A 21664-nucleotide genomic window follows, 5' to 3' on the forward strand; every position below is an offset into this window, starting at 1 on the left:
ACTAGAAGGGCTTCCCTCCAGGCCTTGAGGCCAGAGGGTCCTGTCAATAGCCTAGAGATTCCAGCGCCCCCAAGTTCTAGCTGGGAAGGAGCAAAGGTAAAACCTATGAGCTGGGACGAGAGACTGCGCCTCAGCAGGCAGAAACTCAACCGAGTGCAGCGTCTGCCGCACGGTGACCTCCCTGCCCTGGGCCGGAAAGCTGAGTGCCCGGAACCTTTGTACGCGCGCTTCCCCGAGCCCGGGAGTTATTGGGCGTTGCGCGGCGGCTGGCCGAAGCCGGTTGCCAAGGCGACGTCTGCGAAGATGGCTGCTGCGTCTTCGTCTGATTCCGACTGCGGCCGAGCTGAGAGGTGAAGGCCGGGGTCTTCGAGGCCTCCTTTCCTATAAATGTAAAGAGGGGGTCTTGGGCCCTGGGATCTGGGCACCTGCGGTTCTCGGAAGGCACCGGGTGTCCTTGAACGGATTTTAGGGATCAAGTAGGGAAACTGAGGCGCAAGGAGTGAATATGCGTGTGTGTGACTCGGGGTCACTCAGGGAGCCTGTGGTGGAGCCTGGACTTGGACCCAGAGGTTCTGTATCCCCATTTCAGAGCGCCCTACACACTTCACTCTGAGACTAGCCCCCTCAAAGTTTTCTTACTCTCCCTTGGGACTCAGCGCCCAACTCTTTCCCTCCTCTCCCAGCAACGAGGCCAGTTCGAAATGGCTGGACGCACACTACGACCCCGTGGCCAACATCCACACCTTTTCCAGCTGCCTGGGTGAGTCTCTGGGACCAGGAACCCCTGCTTCTGGGTGTGGGGGGTGGGGTGGGGTGGAGGGGTCAAATAATGGTTCTGTAGTGAAGCCTCAAAGCTTCTGAAACCCCGGTTTATGGCCCTTTTGTGTTTTCCAGCGCTGGCAGATTTGCATGGGGATGGGGAGTACAAGGTAAGCATATCCCCTCAGCTGAAAGAGAATTAGGGGGTGGGGAGATATCAGAAATGAGGTTTCCTGATGGCTCCAAAGGAGTTCAGCGTAATCTGGAGCTCATGTACCCTGAAAAAGTACATTTAGTGTTAAGTTTTATTTTTATGTGGACAGTGAAGAGAACTTGTTGATTTCAGAATACAGACTGCAGAAAGCAAAGCAGAACAAAATGCTGCTGGGGATTCTACCAACACAAAGCCTCTTAATTTTGTTAACTTGACATAATTCCTTGCTGGAAGGGCACATCCGTTGGTTGGGAGTGGGGCGTTGGAATCTGGAGAGCAAGTAGAAGGGAGGGAAGAGAGAGCTTTATGTTTATTAAAAGAGCAAGGGGCATCTGATTGGCTCAGTCGTTGATGTCCGACTGTTGTTTTTGGCTCAGGTAGTGATCCCAGGGTCGTGGGATGGAGTCCCACCTAGGGCTCTGCACTGAGAGTATAGCCTACTTGGGATTCTCTCTCTCTTTCTTTTTCTGCTCCCTCCACCGCTTGCATGCTCTCCCTCTCTCTAAAATAATAAATAAATAGGAGCGCCTGGGTGGCTCACTTGGTTAAGCGTCCGATTTCAGCTCAGGTCATGATCTCATAGTTCATGGGTTTGAGCCTCACGTCAGGCTCTGTGCTGACACCTCAGAGCCTAGAGCCTGCTTTGGATTCTGTGTCTCCCTCTCTGTCTGCCCCTTCCCTACTCATGCTCTGTCTCTGTCTCTCAAAAATAAGTAAACATTAAAAATTAAAAATATATAATGAGCATAGATTTTAAGATTAGCCATGAGTTACTAATTATTGAAACTGGATGGTGAGTATGTGGGGATTCATTATATTAATCTCTCTGCTTTTGTATATGACTGAAAACTTTAATAAAAAGGTTAAATTGTAAGTTTAATAAAAACATAAAGATAAGTAAAATATAAATAAATAAATTTTAAAATTAAAGGTACAGGTTTTTAAAAGGTTGAGAAATATTTTGGGCTTAAAGTGGGTTAACATATATTGAGTGTCCATTTCTGGACTAGACCCTCTTTGAACATTTTCACATACATACGTACATACATACATATTATTCCCAATTTGTTAATGGGAAAATAGATTCAGAGTGAGTAAGCTTAGTGAGTTTGTAAAAAGTGGCAGACCTGGGTCTGGTTGCATTCCCAGTCATGTGTTTGTTCCACTATGGCTCAACCATGGGCACTGAACCCACAGTGGGCATGTTATTTGGGCAGTTAGAAGATAGGTCTGGAACCCTACCCTTCACGGAGAGTACAGGAGAATTCGGTGGACATATGCCCCCAATTCCTGTCCTTAAAGCATTCTGCAACTTGGCAAGTGTGCAGTGAACCTCTACTGTGTGTCAGGCATTGTGCAGACACTAAAGTCAGAAATGAATCAGGGGGTGCCTGGGTAGCTCAGTCGGTTGGGCATCGGAGCGGCTCAGGTCATGATCTCACAGTTCGTGAGTTCAAGCCCCACATCGGGCTCTGTGTTGACAGCTCAGAGCCTGGAGCCTGCTTCAGATTCTGTGTCTCCCTCTCCTGGCCCTTCCCCTGTTCACACTTGGTCTCTCTCTCAAAAATAAATAAAGACTTAAAAAATTAAAAAAAAAAAAAAACTATGCTTAAAAAAAAAAAAAGAAATGAATCAGTACACAGTCGGGAAGAGATACAGACACTGCCCTTAATTTATCCATCGATATGGAGTGAATACCTAGTGTGTGCTTGGCACTGGATTTATAGCAGTGAAAGGCATAGAAATCATAGCTCCAATAACTAATGTGAAATATTCGATGCTTTTGTGAAATAACTTTTAAGAGCTAGTTTGTTGATTCCCAGAATCTAGCCCAGTGCCTGGCACAAATTGGGTACTTGGTAAATTTTTGTGGAGTAAACAAAAGGATGTTAAAATTGAGTATATGGAAAGTATTATGGGAGCAGCAGGGAGAGAATAGTGAAATCTATCCGGAGGCACCAGGAGGCAGTAACATGTGAACTGGGTGTTGAAGGATGAAAGAAATGTATCAAGAAGGTATGGAAGAGGGGAGGGGGGAAGGATTCCAGTCAGAGGGAGCAGCACAAGTAGAGGCACAGAGACTTGGAAGTTTATAGCATATTTTGAAAGAGTAAATTTGAAGTTAGAAAGTAAAAGCCAATAAAAGTAGTAGTTAAGGGGCACCTGGGTGGTTCATTAGGTTCAGTGTCCAACTCTTGATTTTGTCTAAGGTCAGGATCTCATAGTTTGTGAGTTCAAGCCCCGAGTCGGGCTCAGTGCTGTCTGCTTGGGATCCTTTCTCTTTCCATCTCTCTCTGCCCCTCCCCTGCTCACGCACACTCAAACTCTATAAATAAGTAAGTAAGTAAGTAAAATAGTAGTCAATACCACTGGTTTAGACTTAGACAGACCTAGATTCCAGTCCGAGCTCCGCCACTTGCTTGAGTGACTTTTACCTAACATCTCTAAGTTAGGTAAGTTAGTTACCTAACATCTCTAAGTCACAGCTTCCCCATCTGTGCAATGGGGCTAATAATAGTACCTATCCCATGAGTTGTTGAAAGGATTAAATGAAAGGATGCATGTAGTGCCTGCACTACATGCACACTGTACATTCTGTACACACTGTACACACTGCTCCTGGCACACTGTACATTCTCAGAATCCAGATGTTCTGTGGCAGCCCCCATCCTGGCTGGAGAATAGCATAGATTGGAAGATGATGGAAAACAGGTTGGAAACCAGATCAGAGAGGCCTTGAAGGCCTCACTTGGGAGAATGGGCTTGCTTGGCAGACACGGTAGCTTGGAGGATAGTTTGGAGGGTGGAAAAGAGAGACCGGGGAGCTTGGTTCTTCTCTCTGTCCACAGAGCACATCCTGTCTGCATGCATGCTTGTGTTCTCTTCCCACTTGGAAGCCAGGCTTCAGAGGCCCAGATATGAGTTTCCAGCACCTCACTGACTTTTGCCACTGTCCACTGTCTAGAATAGTGCCTGGCATGGAGCAGGCTCTGAAGGAGTGATTCCCAAATGAATAACGAAAACATCATCTGCCACCTACTCCTCACTAGCCTTCACCAGGTTGCTTAATTCGCTACCTCATTTGATTTTCACTACAAGTGTCATGAGATAGATATTCCCATTTTGCGGGTAGGAAAACTGAGGCTCAGGAAGTTTAATCAACTCTCCCAAGGTCATATAACTTGCAAGCCTTTTTGCAGAGTCTCCTTGCCCCACACCTTTGGTGCATTGATATAGGAGTGAATGAATGTGCACTGGCAAAAAGGCTAAGCCCAAGAAGGGGGTCAGTGGAGAGGTCTTTAGACCCTGAGCCTGGAATAAGCCAGCCTCTTTCTACAGCTGGTGGTGGGGGATCTTGGCCCAGGTGGGCAGCATCCCCGCCTGAAGGTGCTCAAAGGACCCACAGTGCTGACTGAAAGCCCATTACCTGCACTGCCAGCTGCGGCCGCCACCTTCCTTATGGAGCAACATGAACCCCGGACACCAGCTCTGGCACTCGCTTCAGGTCCTTGTGTGTATGTGTATAAGAATCTTAGGCCCTACTTCAAGTTCAGCCTGCCCCAGTTGCCGCCAAACCCCCTGGAACAAGATCTTTGGAACCAGGCCAAGGAGGTAAGTGATGTCGGGGATGGGAATGAGAAGGCAAAGATGGCCGCCACTGAGTCATCCTCATTCCCTGCCTGCCTCTGGAGCTCACAGACTTAACCTTATTCCCTTGCTGTCACAGGACCGGATTGACCCCTTGACGCTGAAGGAGATGCTGGAAGGCATCCGGTGAGAGCCCACTTTCCCCTTCATATGTCTCCCATCCCTCCCTTAACCCCCCACCCCTTCTCCTTCATCCCGTGCTTGGTCTGAACCCCAGGGCCCTGTTCCTCGACTAAATCTGCCACGATTGCCCCTCTCCTTTCAGGGAGAAGGCAGAGGTGCCTTTGTCGGTACAGTCACTCAGGTAAGGGCCCTGTGGAGGACCGGGGCTCCAGAAGCTCCAGGGGGAGGGAGTGGCTGTGGAATGGCCTGTGGAGGGAAGTAGGCCCAGGGCATGCAGGTGCCAGTTCTCTGTGTGTGCAGGTTTCTACAGCTGGAGCTGAGTGAAATGGAGGCATTTGTGAGCCAGCACAAATCCAAGTCCATCAAGCGGCAGGTAATGCCCCTTCACTCTTTATTTCCCTGTAAAAAAGGTGGGCAATTTTTTAAAGACCTCATAACATCAGTGGTAAATTCTACAACCAACCCCCACTAGTGTCACTTTATAGTTTCCTTTCCAGCCCCTGCCACACGTAATGGTCACAAAGCGGCAGGGCCTTACGTTTCAACAGTGGCAGCTTTGAATTAACATATGTAGTTACAGAACTTTACATACCTTTTCTTCTCTTAAGAGTAAAGATAACATATTTTCATTAGAGAATAAAGAGAAGTATAAAGGAGAAATGACTATAATCTTACTACCCAGTGGTACTCATTCTTACCATTTTGGTACATTTTCTTACAAATATGCTTTATAATTTGTTTTCCTTGAGTATGTAACATTATATCTTGAGCATTTAAACAGTCTTTAAGAACTCCATTCTTGGGGCGCCTGGGTGGCTTAGTCAGTTGAGCATCCGACTCTTGATTTCAGCTCTGGTCATGATCCCAGGGTTGTGGGATCAAGCCCCATGTTGGGCTCTGCACTGAGCGTGGAGCCTGCTTGAGATTCTCTCTCTCTCTCTCTCTCTCTCTCTCTCTCTCTCCCTCTCTCTCTCTCCCTCTCTCTCTCCCTCTCCCCCTCTCCCTCTCCCTCTCCCTCTCCCTCTCCCTCTCCCTCTCTCCCTCTCCCTCTCTCCCTCCCCCTCTCTCCCCCTCTCCCTCTCTCCCCCTCTCTCCCCCTCTCTCCCTTTGCCCCTCACCCCCATTTGTTCTCTTTCTCTCTCTAAAATAAATTTTTAAAAAAGGTTTAAATTTAAAGAAAAGAACTCCATTCTTAATGGCCCCTTGATTATTTCCTTAATTGTCAATTATTTCATTCATAGTTTATGTAACTGTTCACATGCAGGTCATTAGCTAAGAAATGTATCCCTTTTGTTCACTTCATATTTTTCTTAATTATCATTTTAATGGTTTTATTGGTGAACCTGTTCAGTAAACTCTAGTGATTCCTGACCTAGGGGCTGACCTTCAGTCCCATCCCAGAACTGTTCTCTGCATTTTTGAAAGCCTCATGGGAACCTTCCACTTCCTGTAGAAGCCACTTGAGCCAACACATTGGCCAACGCATGCCTCAGCTTTTGGCTAGCCTTAGACCAATTCTGTGGGAAATATTGTTGTCTCCTGCTGATCAGCAGCTTAAATCCACTGTTGTCGGTATCTTTGAGTACATATAAAATCATGAAATGAATTAATTATTGCTTCAAAGATGCAGTTTAGGGGAGTGAGGCAATCTTTCCAAGATATATGTCATAGCTATATAATTGGGAACCATTAACATCCATGTTTCTGTAACCTTTTTCTTTCCACTAGGCATTGAGAATGATTCCTCTTTTTTAATCTTAAAGATAATCACATGGGTTGCGTAGGTGGCTCAGTTGGTTGAGTGTCTGATTCTTCATTTTGGCTCAGGTTATGATCTCACCGTTTGTGAGATCAAGCCCTGAGTCAGGCTTTGTGCTGACAGCACAGAGCCTGCTTAGGATTCCCTCCCTCTCTCTCTGCCCCTCCACTGCTCATGCATACTCTCTCTCTCTCTCAAAATAAATAAAAATAAACATTAAAAAAAAAGACACAATGAGCAGTTTTATCCAGAGAAAATTTTGGTCCTGCTAAATTATTTTCATAGGACAAATTTCTAAAAAAGGGATCATCCTCTTCTCTTTTAAAAGTTTTCTCTCCAGGGGAGCCTGGGTGGCCCAGTCGGTTAAGCGTCCTCAGGTCATGGTCTTGTAGTTCATGAGTTCAAGCCCCATGTCAGTCTAAGCTCTGTGCTGACAGCTCAGAGCCCAGAGCCTGCTACAGATTCTGTGTCTCCCTCTCTCTCTCTGCCCCTCCCCCGCTCACACTCTGTCTCTCAAAAATAAATAAACATTAAAAATAAATAAAAAATAAAAGTTTTCTCTCCAATCACAATTATAAAAGGAACATGTGCCCACTGTAGAAATTCTACAAAAGCACAATGAAGAAATTAAACATCACCTGTGATTTCATTGTCCAGATAGAACCAATTTGAGTAAATATGAGTTTCGCCTGCCAGCATGTTCTTTTTTATTCATATGTTTTTAAACGAGGATTATACATATAACATAACATTTTACCCATTTTTTCTCTGAATACATTAGAAGTGTTCTCTCTGTCGTTGAATCTTCTTTTAAAAGTGTGATTTTTCTTTAATGACTATGTGGTTTTTGATCAGATGGAAATTTGTAATTGACTTAAACAGTTCTCTGTTGTTAGAAAGTTAAGTTTGTTGCTGGGGCACCTGAATGGCTCAGTCGGTTGGGTGTCTGCCTTCGGCTCAGGCTCATGGTTCGTGGGTTCAAGCCCCACACTGGGCTCTGTCCTGACAGCTCAGAGCCTGCAGCCTGCTTCGGATTCTGTCTCTGGCTCTCTCTGTCCCTCCCCGGCTTGTGCTCTGTCTCTAAAATAAATAACTATCAAAAAATTTTTTTGAAAAAAAAAAAAGTTAGGTTTGTTGCCATAAATACTTTTGTACATAAAACTTACATCACATCTCTGATACTCTTCCTCCTCCTTTGCTCTCTTTCTTCCCTCCTGTGGTGTCCTTGGGGTATCTGTGGGGATGGTGGGTGGGGACCCCCTGGCTGACTCCTAGAGTTCTTCTGCAGACAGTCATCACAACCATGACCACCTTGAAGAAGAACCTGGCTGACGAGGATGCTGTTTCCTGCCTGGTGCTGGGCACTGAGAACAAGGAGCTCCTGGTGTTGGACCCGGAGGCCTTCATCATTTTGGCCAAGGTCAGTCAGTATGGGGCCAGGCCCTCGGCACAGCTGAGGCCCAGGCTGCATTCCCTCCCTCTACTCCCTCCCCCATCTCCTGCCCCTAGTTCTTGGTAATACACATTGTAGAAAAATTATAAAATGTAGATGAGCATAAAGAAAAAAGTATATGTCCAAAAATACCACCACCCACAATATCTACTATTAAAGTTTTGGCATGTCTTTCTGGACATTTTTATATTGAGACACAGATATATAACTCATAAATACATTTTTTTTTTGCAAAAACGGCTTTGTGGTAAGGATCACGTAACCTCTTTTCACATACTAGGAACTCATCAGTGTCTTTCTATATCTGTATAAAACCACATTAGCTTCTTTAAAGGCCACACAACATCCATTATATAAATGGACCATAATTTATTTACCTTATCACTCACTGTATGTTTACATTGTTTTCAGTTTTCACTACTGTCAGCACCAGTGCAGTAGGCCTCCTTGCCCAAACCCCTGTGCATGTTTATCTAAATACGTCTTTAGGGTACATTCCTAGAAGTGGCATAGTTTTGTCAAAGGTATAGACAAAACTGTTGCCGAGTTTCCCTCCGGGAAAAGTATACAAAAACTGTGACCAGCAGGGTGACAATGAGGAGATTGGGACTTTGGACAAGGAACCAACTCACAGGCGTTATTTCAAGGTAGGGAAAGATGGGCACCAGAAAAATTGGGATGTTTGAGCCTCTCCTTTGCAGATGAGCCTACCCAGCGTCCCCGTCTTCCTGGATGTTTCTGGCCAGTTTGATGTGGAGTTCCGGCTTGCTGCTGCCTGCCGCAACGGGAACATCTATATCCTGAGAAGGTAACTGCATCGTGGTCTGTGGGGCCAGAAGGAACATTCAGAAACCGGCTGGTTTCAGGGGCTTTGGGGCTGGTATTTGGGAGTGGAAAGAGCTGGGAACTTGGCTAGGAAGGTGAGCTCACGTGCATAGGGGGCCACCTGCAGGCTTGTGTGATGAGCAGGCAAAGTGAGAGACTGGGTAAGGTGGCTGTAGCACGTGAGCAGTGCAGTCAGTGATGGGAAGAAACAAAAACAGCCTCCCATTTGCTGTATTGCTTTATAGGTATGTGACACTTCTTTATGCATTAGGCTGATAATCATTTTCTAATTAAAGAAATATTTTGGAGGACCTACCATGTTTTAAGCATTATATAAAGCATAGAGGATGTATTGCTAAATGATATAAACTAGGGGCGCCTGGGTGGCTCAGTCGGTTGAGCTCCGACTTCGGCTCAGGTCACGATCTCGCGGTCCGTGAGTTCGAGCCCCGCATCGGGCCCCTGTGCTGACAGCTCAGAGCCCAGAGCCTGTTTCAGATTCTGTGTCTCCCTCTCTCTGACCCTCCCCCGTTCATGCTCTGTCTCTCTCTGTCTCAAAAATAAATAAACGTTAAAAAAAAAATTTTTTTTTTTAAATAAATGATATAAACTAAACACAGGCCCTACCCTCAGGGGAAGACAGATGTTAAAGTCAACAAAGCAAGATGTATTTTGAATTGGATGCATGCTTTGGAGGAAAAATGCAAGCTCAGTGGGCAAAAATAATAGGGCCAAGGTGATCAGTGAACACCTGTCTATGGAGATAATTTGGAAGGTTAAGAAGGAGCCAGTTATTCCAAAAGTGGGGAAGAAGTGTTGTAAGCAGAGAAAACTTAAGCAAATTCAAGATAGAAAAGACATTGCCATGTGCTCCTCAAGCTTGATGGGCAGGGGGGAGGGTGGAAAGAGATGTGTGCAGACCAGGCATGGCCTGTTAGGACATGATAAAGATTTTGAGTTTGAAAACTCTTATGGGGTTTAATCAGAAGAATATTATGAGCCATTTATATTTTTAAGAGATTACTCTGCTGGGTGGAGAGTAGATTGGAAGGAGGACCAGAGACCAGAGGGAGGCTCTCGGATGGGTCATCAGATGGGATATGATCATCTGATGGCCATCATATGAAGAAAGGGAGCCATAGCCTGTGATTAGTAGGCAGGAATTACCCCTCCTTTCTTGATAAGAGAAAGATTTAGAAGCTGGGAAACTGAAAACAGTGCATCTACACATAGCAGACTTCTCATGCATTTCTGATAAATTGCTACACTGCCTAAGTCCAGTGGCACTTCACCTAGCCTAAGTGCACTCACTGTAAACCATTAAATGCCAGGTTATCACACAAATCACTGTAGTAAAGGCAGCAGGGAGACTGGGAAAGAAAACACACTTCACGTTATCCAAGGTCACACAGCTGCTAAGTGGTAAACGTGGAAACAATACTATGGTCATCTACTTTGGGGCCAAGGTTCCTTCAGGGATAGTCTGTGGGGCTTAGAAAGAGGAGTGTCGGCCAGGGAAGGCGAGGCTTGAAGAGGCTCTGGAGCTTGGAGAGTGTGTCTTTATTCCACAGAGACTCCAAGCGCCCCAAGTACTGCATCGAGCTGAGCGCCCAGCCTGTGGGGCTTGTCCGGGTACACAAGGTCCTGGTGGTGGGCAGCACCCAAGACAGCCTGCATGGCTTCACCCACAAGGTGTGGCCTTTGGGCAAGCATCACCCCCCAGCCCCTCCATGTATGTGTCTCTGGTCCCCCTTAGCAAGCGGTTCCTTCTGGTGTCTCTTTCCCTGCAACTCCAGCCACCCCTTCTTTCCACGCTGTGTCCTGAACGCTCCCAGGGTAAGAAGCTCTTCTCTCCCAGGGTAAAAAGCTGTGGACAGTGCAAATGCCAGCAGCCATCTTGACCATGAATCTCCTGGAGCAGCACTCCCGGGGCCTGCAGGCCGTCATGGCTGGGCTGGCCAATGGAGAAGTCCGCATTTACCGTGATAAGACCCTGCTCAATGTCATCCGCACCCCGGTGAGCTGCTGACTCCTCTTTGTTCTGGTCCCACCTCTGGGGCTTCTTAGCTGCCTCTCCTGATCCCCACCCGATGCCCTTGACTTTTGATGTATCTCAGAAACATTTGTTGAGCATCTCATGTGCACAGCCCATGTGGGGGATAAAACAATGTCTAAATCCTGCCTTCAGGGAATTTATAATTTAAGATGACAGCTAGCCAGAGACACCGCTAATTCAAATACAAGCAAGTCTAAAGCGGAACAAAGTACTGAAAAAGCACAGAGGGGCCTAGCACCTGGGGGTGGTGGTGAAGGATAAATGGGGGTGGAACTCACAAGCCATTTCATAGCAAGTGACAGTTCCTCTGGGCCTTGAAACAATTTGCCAAGTGAATACATAAAGAATATTCCAGACTGAAAACAGCATGAACAAAGGCTGAGAGGCATGAATGTTCTTGATTAAGGAATACAGGTGGCTCGAGGAATTTGGATTAGAGTTTTTCAAACACTAAGTTGTGGGTCATTAAATTAATTTAACGGGCCACAACCAGCAACATAAAAAAGAAAGCTCAGAGGGGGCACCTGGCTGGCTGGGTAGAGCACGTGACTCTTGATCTCAGGGTCGGAAATTTAAGCCCCACATTGGGCGTGGAGCCTACTTAAGAAAAGAAAAAGAGGGGCACCGGGATAGCTCAGTCAGTTAAGCGTCCAGCTTCAGCTCAGGTCATGATCTCACAGTTCGTGGGTTCGAGCCCCACATCACGCTCCGCGCTGACAGCTCTGAGCCTGGAATCTGCTTCGGATTCTGCGTCTCCCTCTCTCTCTCTACCCTTTGCCTGCTCATACTCTGTCTCTGTCCCTCTCTCTCTCTCTCTCTCTCTCTCTCTCAAAAATAAATAAGCATTAAAAAGGAAAGAAAGCTCAGGTTATATCACATGTGAAACGTGTGTGTGTGTATGTGTAAAGTTTGAGAGCAGTTGGTTTGAACTATAGGCCTGCTGTAGGGGTGGGAGGAGGGTAAAGAGGAGAGGGACAGTAAAGGGAGGTTGGAGTCTGATGTGGAAGGCCTTAAGTTGTTCTAACCAGGAGGACAAAAGCCATGGGAATTTTTTTGGCAGAAAATAGACACGATCCTGTTTATATTTTTGAAAGGCATCAGTGTGAAGGACAGATTAAGGAGAAAGACCAGGCTGGGGACCTGTTAGAAAGGTGACCCCAGAAGCCCAATGACATTCAGTCTGGAACTGTGACTGCGGCAGTGAGATTGGATGGGAGATGAGAAATAGAGGAAATATGTCAGAGGCAGCATTGCCCCAGGCCTTACCTCACATCTCTTTATTATATCATATCTGGGGTCTCCCAGCCTTATCACTCCACCCCAGTCTTGCTCTCCTCTCCATGGTATTTTCCCAACTAAGTCCTAGTGTCTCCACCACAGGATGCAGTGACCAGCCTTTGTTTTGGCCGGTATGGACGGGAAGATAACACCCTCATCATGACCACACGAGGTGAGCAGACTTAGACCTGGCAAGAGTTTTAGAGTTAGACGCAAAGGTGACAGGCTAGATCCTAGGAAAGAAGATGTGGACGTGAAGCATAGGCAGGCCTGGGTTTGGGAAGCAAGGCTTGTAGACACATGTCCTGTCTGAGGCCAGCTCATCAGCAGTTTGGTTTCACTTCCCAGGCGCCAGTGTCTCCAGTTCACCCCAGTCTCCTCAGTGTCTGAGGAGACATCACAATATTTAATCAACATTTATTATGTTAATTAACTATTAACATCACAATAGTTAATAAGTAACTACTGAATGAACGGTTGGATAGTAGGACATTAAAACATCCTTTATTCCTTCTAGATACCCAGAATCTCAGCAGGACGACAAACATGGACAGAATTGGGTCTATAATGAGGCAGATTGTTTGGGGAGGAAAGAATGGGAATGTAGGGTAGAACTGGGGAGGACAGATCTGTTTCTGTCTGTCCACTTCCCTAGGCGGTGGCCTGATTATCAAGATCCTGAAGCGTACGGCAGTGTTTGTGGAAGGGGGAGGTGAGGCGGGCCCCCCACCAGCCCAGGCCTTGAAACTCAACGTGCCCCGAAAGACCCGGCTTTACGTGGATCAGACGCTGCGAGAGCGGGAGGCTGGCACCGGTGAGTCTCAGGCCAGGTCCTGCCTCGTCCTTCTCCATTGCTCTAAAGCAGCAAGAACTGGGTGAACCCGCCTGGGTGCCCCAAGCACTGGGCAACCAGGCAGCTTTCCTGCCTCTGGAAGTCCAGAGACAGCCTAGGAGGTGTCCTCTGCCTCCAATAACTGCCCCAAGGTGGGAGATCCTGTGGGTGAGGGCACACGCCCTTCGAATGCAGAGGAGAGAACACTTGCTTCTAGATGCAGGAATTCTCATGAGAGAAGCTGAATTTGACCAGGGTTCTTCCTTTTCCTATTCAGTTTTTCTTGCTCTTTCATTCATTCTTCCCTTCATTCGGTACCCAGGATTATGCCAGGCCTTGTGCCAAATGCCTTGAAATAGGTTTAGAAACCTACCTTAGGAACTCAGTCTACCTTGCTAATTTCACATGCGTGACAGATGTAGAAGAGGTCTCTGCAAAGGGCTGTTGAGACTCACAAGGGTGAGGAAGTTTGCCTGGGCGCCTGGGAGAGGCTTTAGAGAGAGGTGACACTGGACTTCACCCTAAAATGATTATAAGTCCAGCAGCCAGAGAAGGATAGGGAAGGGGGATTCAGGCAGAGGCGTGAGTAGAGTCACAGGATCCTACCTGGATTTAAGTGGCATCTTCCACGTGGTCGCGGGTGTAGTGCAGGAAGGCCAGGGGGGCCAGAGCAGGGGCTGGAAAGGCAGGGCAGAGCTGGCTCCGAAAGGGCCTGGAGTGCAAAGCTAAGATGTTTGGTTGATTCTAGGTAGTGGGGGCTGGGAAAGATGTTAAGCCGAAAAATACAGTGACTCGACCAGCTCTGTCTTATAAAGGGACCTTGCTGATAGTTTTGAAGGGTAAATTAGAGGATAAAAGAGCTAGCAGGCTGTTGTAGCTGAGAGAATCCAAGAGAAACAATTGAAACATTCAAGAAATAATTAGGAAGTTCTCTAAAGTGACCAAATGTAAAATATGCAAAATTCAATAATTTGGTATATACCAAGTTGGAAAATCCAAAGTTTCCATTCACAATGGCAACAAAATCCCTAGAAAATGTCAGTCTAAGAAAGAAAGTTATAAAACTGCTCTCAAGAACGTAAAAGACCATCTGAATATTTCAATGATGAGACTCTCAGGGTAGCAAGACCTAATGCTTTAAAGCTGCTGATTAATTAACAGCTTCTAAAATTAATCTAGGAACATAGCAACGTTACAGTGAAAATCCCTATAGGGTTTATTTTGAGGACTTGACCAGTTGATTTTCAGTAAATCTAAGAAATTGGGGGATGGAATTTAAGAATGAGGGGACCTTTGGCGTGTCTGGGTGGTTCCGTCAGTTAAGCATCCAACTCTTGATTTTGGCTCAGGTCACGATCTCATCATCGTGGGTTTGAGCCCCTCCTCAGGCTCTGGGCTGATGGTGCAGAGTCTGCTTGGGATTCTCTCTCTGCCCCTTCCACCACCACACCGCCCCCCCCCCCCCCGCCGCAAATAAATAAACATTAAAAAAAAAAAAAGAATGAGGGGACATAGCCTCTCAGCAGAAGGAACTATATGAACTAGAAAGCTGTAGGAATTAGCAGCTGTGGTGTGATACGGAGATTGATATCGATCCAGGGCACATTTAGAAAGTCCGGAAACAGACCCTCGTGTATGGGAAAAGTCAGTTTATGTTAAAGGTGTTGTTTCAAATTAGTGGGGAAAGGAAAGCCTGTCCAAAAAACATAATTGGGACTGCATGCTTCTAGAAAAAAAAAAGTTCGAACTCTGCTTCGTACCAGACACAAAAATGAATTCTGAGTAAATTAAAAATAAGTTGTAAAAGTACTAGAGGAAAAAGGAAACACTAATAGACGGGCTAACAGGCTAACGTCCAGACATGAGACCTCTGAGGGGTGGGAGGCGCCTGACATGCGTGGAAGGGCGAGGACCAACTGGCAAGCCAGCGTGCTAAGCCTGGAAGAGGGTCCCGGGGGAACGAAGAGGGCATGGGCTCTGGAGGCGGCTTTGAGGAAGAGTCCTCAGACCTTGGCAAATGAGTAACCGTGAGAGGTGAGCCTGGGCACGTTGGTGGATGGGGACGCAGTGACGGAGTCGGGGGAATGACGTGCGTGTCCGCGGTGTTGAGTTCGAGATGTCGATGGGACGTCCGGGTGGTGACCATCAGGCAGCTGGAAGCAGGACTGAGGGTGGACGTGGGCCCGGTCCTGAGCGGGGCACTGCAGCCTCGGTAGTGACAAGTCCCCACCCTCAGGAGCTCGAAGCTGTTCCTCAGTGGAATGCTCACAGCCGGGGCAGGGCATAGAGGAAGAGGACCAAGGACAAGACTTAAGGGAACACTAGCCCTTAGGGCGAAATCGAAGGAGCCATCCCGGAGAGTGGGATTGTGCAGTGGTAGGAAACCAGAAAGCAGGAGGCAGCCAGCGTGTGGCCCACAGCGTCCAGTGTCACCGGACCGAGGCCAGGCTATTGCACCTTGGTCCTCCCTTTCCCACGTTCCCAGCTCCTGCGGCCCCTGCCTTCCTCTTGTGCTGTCTGAACAGCAGCCCGCGCAAGACACCCTCTCCCCTGCCTCTGCCCCCTCCTTCCCTCCTTCCCTCCGGCACCAGCCCTTTGTGCGCCTCTCCTCAGCCATGCACCGGACCTTCCAGACCGACCTCTACCTGCTGCGCCTCCGGACTGCCCGCGCCTACGTGCAGGCCCTTGAGTCCAGCCTGAATCCTGTATCTGTGACAGCCCGGGAGCCCCTCAAGCTGCACGCTGTGGTGAGCACCCAGGGCTAGGGGGCAGTCAGGCCACCTCAGGGCCAGAGGGGCAGAGGGCAAGGGTGGGTAGGAACCCCTCAGCCCCAGAGCCAGTTCTGAGCCCACTAGGCCTTGTGCCCCCTTCTCCCCTCCCAGAGGCCCAGAGACCAAGTGTCTGTCTTCCTGTAGGAGAGTGCTCTCTCTCCTCCCCTCTGCTGTGCTGCCTCTTCCCCTCAGCGGGCCGTGGAGTGGGCCACACTCTCCAGCTCCTTCAGCCCATGCCGTGCCTCAAAACAAGCCCCCGCATTTGGGGCAGGGCACACAAGTAGTCACCTTGGGACATTTCTTCCCAGGACTGGAGGGACTCTGACGGCTACGGTACAAGGAAGAAAGCTGTTTGTTTCAGTAACTGTGGGCAGCCTGGGGCCTAGGACTGCCTGCTACAGGGAAGGGAAGTCCTGAGACGTGCACGGGAGGAGGAGACCCTGCACTCAGACACAAGAAACCTCAAGGTCATCTGGGCTAAATGGGTCCCAGAGGCGTGCTGTCTGACCCAAATGGGTTTCCAATTTCTCTTTCCCTAAAGGAAGTAGATAGATAGAGGGAGAGGCTACAAAGCAACTGAGAATGAAAGGCAGGAACATGAAATCCCTGTGCCTACCCTAGGGTGAGAGGGGGAGGAAGTCAGATCCTGGGAAGAGAGCAGCAGGGACAGTGGTGAGGCCATAGGTGGGAGCTGGGCTTTCATCTCTGGGCCAGCTCTGCCTCTGACCAGCTTCCTGAGCAGTCTACGTCAAGCCCCTTCCCCCACTTGGCCTTTGCTGATCCCTGTACAAACAGGAACTAGCCTCTGGCCTTCCGAGGGGCCTTTTGAGGGGCAGGACGATACATTAGAGCAGTTGGCAGAGAGTAACTCGAGAACATTGATGACAAAGCAGGAGGACAGGGCCAGGGCACGTGGGATTCAGTGCCCAAGGCCACTGTTCCTAAGGGCTTCCTCCACCCACCCCACCTTCTCCACAGGTTCAGGGCCTGGGTCCCACCTTTAAGCTCACACTTCACCTGCAGAACACCTCAGCAGCCCGACCCATCCTGGGGCTGCTGGTCTGCTTCCTGTACAACGAGGTGCTCTACGCCCTGCCCCGGGCCTTCTTCAAGGTACTGGGCTGCCCCACTGAGACATGGATTGAGGAAGACCAGGCTGGGGCCTGATTAGGTGCCCACAGAGCCCTAACAGGTCAGTGGTGAGGGAGCTGGCAGGTGGCCACAGCCACAGACCAGGCTGGGGTATGGCAGGGTCCTCCCCTGGGGAGAATGCCCAAGACCTGCCTTGGCTGCTTTTCTCCCGGCCTGAGAGAGGTCTCAAGGAGCCACACAGAAGGTTCTAGGAGAAGAGCCAGAACCCAGAGCCCATCCTGCCTCGCAGCCATGCCTGCGGTGGGAATGGGAGCCTCTTTCTGCCCCAAGGAAAATTTTCCACAGAGTGAAGGGCCTAATTTCCCCCCCAGATCCAATTTGATCCTAAGTTGGGAGGACCAGCGGCTGAGAAAGACTCTGGGATTGGTCTGAGTTTAATCCTGGACATACATGTGGTCCTCGAGCGTCCACTCCCCTCACTGAACCCATATGCCCTGTGAATGGGCCCATCAGCCCCACCCGCCCTGCCAGGCCTATGCTGAATTCAGCTGCTATAGCAGGTGTGAGAGTGCTTTGGAATCTGCCAAACACTGTCCAGGCATGAGAGCTGATTTCCTTACCTGTCTGTCGCCAAACCTAGGTCCCCTTGCTGGTGCCAGGGCTCAGCTACCCACTAGAGACCTTTGTGGAGAGTCTCAGTGACAAAGGCATCTCGGACATGATCAAGGTAGGTCGCCCACTGTTGGTACCACGTCGGGGAGACAGTGAGAGTGAGGTGGACAAGGCCCCCACATGGCTGCCAGGTCCGGGTGGGTGTCTGCAGCCTCCCCATCCCCTTTGACAGAGCCCTGGTGGCCTGTCACGGGGACCAGTGCAGACCAGGCTGGGCTTGGCCTTTGCAGGGAGCAGGAAGTAAAGGGGGCATGCCCCTACTGCCACGGCACTTCCTCCGTAGGTGCTGGTGCTTCGTGAAGGCCAGAGTGCACCCCTCCTGAGTGCCCACATCAACATGCCCGTGAGCGAGGGGCTGGCAGCCGCTTGACCCCTGGACTGGTGTTAAAGCCCCTGTAGAATCGGGACCAGGAAGATTCAGCCGCTTCCACTCAGCTGGGCAGAGTCAATGGCCCAGTCCCCGAGCAGCAGTATGTTGGGGCCATGGTTTCCTTCTCCTCTCCTAAGTGTCCCCTTTCTCACCACCCTGACTGCTGGGTGACCGATAGCAGCAGGTCAGTGAGTACCCAGGAGGTTCAGCTCCTTCCCCCTCAGGAAAACCCAGGCATTTGCCCACCGGACTACTGCTGCCCTTCATCCTCCCCACTTTTGTCCAGAAATCACCCCCAGGGCCGAAGGAAGATCTCTGAAGTGGTCAAGGTGAGATGAGGGGGCTCGGGCCCAGCCTTCTCCTTTGCTGCTTTCTGTAGGCACATTACTCCTGGGTTGCTGCAGGCCCAGGCCAGAATTGGCCACGGCCTGGCCTGGGGTAATCAGAGGCTTTTCTTGGGTGAGACTGAGCCCCCTGTTGCTCCCTGGGGTTCCAGAGGCTTGTCTGATGCTGGTCCAGATTACAGGCAAAACACATGCTCTGATTTCTCCTTGTGAGCCAAACAAGGGAGCCTAGGGAGTAGTTGCCTCCCCACAGGGGCCTTTCCTGAAATCTTGGGCTCAGCCAAAGTCTCAGGCCTGTGATGCTCCATGAAGATCGCCAAGGGAGGAGGTGGTGCCAGGAAAGCATAGGGCGCCCATGCCAGGAGCTAGTGGCCCTAGCCCCCACCGGGCTTCTGAACACCACACAACTGCCGCTCCTGACTTGGTCGCTCGTGTCCAGAAAGAGCGTCCCAGGAGAGGAAGGCTCAGCTAGAGCACAAGTGGGGCTGGGGTGCGCAGGAGAGGCGTTTCCGGCCCCTGGGGAGGTGGCACAGGAGGCAGAAGCCCAGAACTGCTCTTCTGTGCCCTGGAGCCCAGATCAATCACGTAAGTGGAAAGTTTACTGGGCAGTGGCATTAGCTGGAATGGCATGGACCAGAGGTGTTGAGTGAGGCTAAAGACTGAGGGAAAGCACATGTTCAGACCACAAAGGCCCTAGACCCACAGTCCCGGACCTCAGTGCCTCCTGAGCCCTGGCCAGTGTCAGGCTGGTGCTACCAGGGCCACCTTGAGCCACTTAGGAGCCAGGAACCCTGCTCCCTGAGCACCTGTCTTTTCCTCTGTATGACCAGGTACAGCCTAGCATATGGTACCTCAGGCTTGTGGGAAGTAACCAAATCCTTCTAGGCTGTAGTTTCCCCACATGTAAAATGAGGCAGTTTGTGACCAAATTGAGCTCTAGCATCCTGTGAGCTTGGCAGCCGCTCTAGAGGAAATGAGGACTCCACTCCAGAAAGGGGGGATTTGACAGGAGTAACTGCAGGGCTTTTGCCCTTGAGACCAAGGGCCCCACACTAACTGCCATGGCCGGGCAATAACCTCTTGTCCAGGACCCCAGCAAGGGATTGGGGTGACACAGCTCTCAGCTCACCCCAAACCCTCCCAAGGAATGCATTCTGGGGCCAGGTTAAGAAAGAATGGGGTATGGACCAAAGAAAGAGCCCATCCCCCTCCTCTGTGCAGAGCCTGGCTGCTTGTAGACATAGATTAATTGGGTCAGGGTGGTGAAGGGTCTCTAGATCAAGCCAAGTGAGTCACAGTTGGACGAAGCAGGAGGTTTAACCTGCAGAGCTTCCTAAGAGAGCTTGGCAGAGATGGAAAGGCCTGCTCTAGAAGGTAGTAAGCCCCTTATCGCTGGAGCTCTGTCACTGGGGCTGGGCTAGCTCTTCACTGGCCATATGACCATACAATCTCTTCTTCCCCGATCATGTGATGACTGTGTGAGCTCGGAACACCAAGTCTAGTTTGTAGCTATTCATGATGATGGAAGTGGAGAAGCTTCCTATGCCCAGCACCTAAAGAGAGTTTGTGTGATGTAATACTATGTATCTATTATTAAAAATACATGAACTGCACTGATGTGGACAAGTATACATAAAGCAATATGAAACCAGGAACAGTCATGGTACCCAGTGCACTCACTGGTTGGAGCTCCAGGAGATTGTGTACATTAGGGATGAGGGAAGTTATTATCTTTTAAAAAAGTATTTATCTAAAACCACGTACCTACTTAGTACTGTGGAATTCTCCCCATTCCCCACTACTGCTCCCTTGCTACAATCATTTTCAGTTCTCTTAGCTATTTTTTTAAGTAATCTCTGCATCCAGTGGTGGGGCTTGAACTCAACCCCAAGATCACGAGTCGCATACTCCACTGACTGAGCCAGCCAAGTATCCATTAGCTATTTATCTTAAAAATATGCTTATACTACTCTTGCTTGATTTATCATTCTAGACACTATCTGTTGCGTCCCTATTGTAAAAGGCGAGGCTTTAGCTCTCTTGTGGAGTACTTTGCGCTTTTTCTCCCCAGTTTTTAGGTAAATCAATACTTACTGTTTAGATGGCTGTTTATCTTACTATATGAAAGTTATTCCCTGCAGAGCCAAAATTGGGATATAATTAAATTACCTTTTAATTTTTCATGGAGTTAATAATTGCCTTTTTTTTTCCATTCGGTTAGTTTTCTGTATGTAGCAATTGTTCATTCTTCCCTCATCCATGCTGACAGTTTGTTTTTCTGGATACTTTCCATCATCCCCTGCCTCAGTGAGGACTGTTTGCTCTCTAGAACTACTGCAGACTATTTCTCCTGACTAGAGCCTCTGACTCCTGGGCCCCTTCTCTTCATCCTTACAGTTCTTTTACCCCTCATTTGGTGGAGTGTATCCACAGTACTGCCTTTAAAAAGTCACTAGAGTTAAAAAAGTTTAGTACACTGTCTAAAAATTTCTTTATCCCATTCACATACATGTGTGATAGCAGGTCATAAAATTTGAAGTTGAAAATAGTTTTCATGCAAGAAAATCATTTTTACGGCGGTATTCCCTTGTGCTCTGATTTTTGGTAATGCTGTTGAGAAGTTGCATGCCATTTTTGCTCCTGGCCTTCTTGTTCTGAAATGTCAGGACATGACTTACATGTGTGTCGTTATTTGTTGTGCTCTGAGGTGGAAATGTATATCCCTCACTTCTACAAAATTTTGTTTCTTAAGCGATTTCCTCCCATTTTCTCTCTTCTCTCTGGAATTCTCACTAACCGAGCACCTGATAAATGGGAATTCTAGAGAGAACAGGAATGATTGTCTGTTTTTCTTCTCTCTTCTCTCATATTGTCTTTCTATCCTATGTTCTAAAAATTTTTCTTTCGGCTCTTCTCTGGAACTGTTTTTTTAAAATTCCACTATTTTAATTCTCAGCTCTTTCTGTTCTGTGGTCAATCTTTAACTATAATGTCTTTGAAAAGATATAGAGGTCACCAAACCATCAGTCAACAAGTGACTTCTATAGACTTATTTCAACATCAGCAGAATACACATTTTTCTCAAGCTCACGTGGAACATTCACCAAGACACACCACATTCTGGTCCATAACGTAGGCCTTCACAGATTTAAAAGACTGGAAATAATATTACAGTGGAATAATACATTTCTCAGGTCAAAATGGAATTAAACTAGAAATCACTAACAGAAGGGTAACTGGAAAATCCCCTAAATTTTCATCATTTCCCCCAAATACGTGGAGATGAAACAACACCCTTCTAAATAACATGTGGGTCAAAAAGAAATCTCAAGGGAAGTTTAAAAATATTTTAAACTAAATGAAAATGAAAACACACTTACCAAATTTGTGGGATACAGCAAAAGCAGTGCTTAGAGGGAAACTGGTAGCATTGATCTGAAATCAGTAATTTAGAAGTTTCCACTCTGG

The 21664-nt window shown here is 48.3% G+C and overlaps 1 protein-coding gene across 3 annotated transcripts; it reads left to right on the forward strand.

Moving 5' to 3' along the window:
* Positions 1–277: 277 nt before the first annotated feature.
* On the forward strand, positions 278–20377 carry BBS1 (Bardet-Biedl syndrome 1). 3 transcript variants are annotated; one of them, XM_007091839.3, is made up of 17 exons: positions 278–350; positions 684–760; positions 895–929; positions 4313–4585; positions 4701–4747; positions 4887–4925; positions 5045–5117; positions 7792–7923; positions 8658–8764; positions 10353–10473; positions 10640–10798; positions 12218–12287; positions 12771–12929; positions 15561–15694; positions 16697–16831; positions 17451–17537; positions 17766–20377. In XM_007091839.3, the coding sequence occupies exons 1-17, from the start codon at positions 304–306 to the stop codon at positions 17850–17852; spliced, it is 1782 nt and encodes a 593-aa protein (XP_007091901.1). In that variant the 5' UTR covers positions 278–303; the 3' UTR covers positions 17853–20377. The 3 variants fall into 3 exon arrangements, with proteins under 3 accessions (XP_007091901.1, XP_042814440.1, XP_042814441.1); XM_042958506.1 differs by having other exon boundaries at positions 294–350; positions 657–760; XM_042958507.1 differs by lacking the exon at positions 17766–20377 and having other exon boundaries at positions 294–350; positions 657–760; positions 16697–16910; positions 17451–17534.
* The last annotated feature ends 1287 nt before the right edge of the window (positions 20378–21664 follow it).

The sequence above is a fragment of the Panthera tigris genome, chromosome D1 (assembly GCF_018350195.1).
Source record: "Panthera tigris isolate Pti1 chromosome D1, P.tigris_Pti1_mat1.1, whole genome shotgun sequence".
NCBI classification, from domain to species: Eukaryota; Metazoa; Chordata; class Mammalia; order Carnivora; family Felidae; genus Panthera; species Panthera tigris.

Bases quoted from the DNA above. Each gene is read 5' to 3' on its own strand.
- BBS1 (XM_042958506.1), top strand. From the start codon at position 304: ATGGCTGCTGCGTCTTCGTCTGATTCCGACTGCGGCCGAGCTGAGAG. The intron at 4,748-4,886 runs GTGAGAGCCCAC...CTCTCCTTTCAG, and splicing joins GAGATGCTGGAAGGCATCCG to GGAGAAGGCAGAGGTGCCTT. The intron at 8,765-10,352 runs GTAACTGCATCG...TTTATTCCACAG, and splicing joins AACATCTATATCCTGAGAAG to AGACTCCAAGCGCCCCAAGT.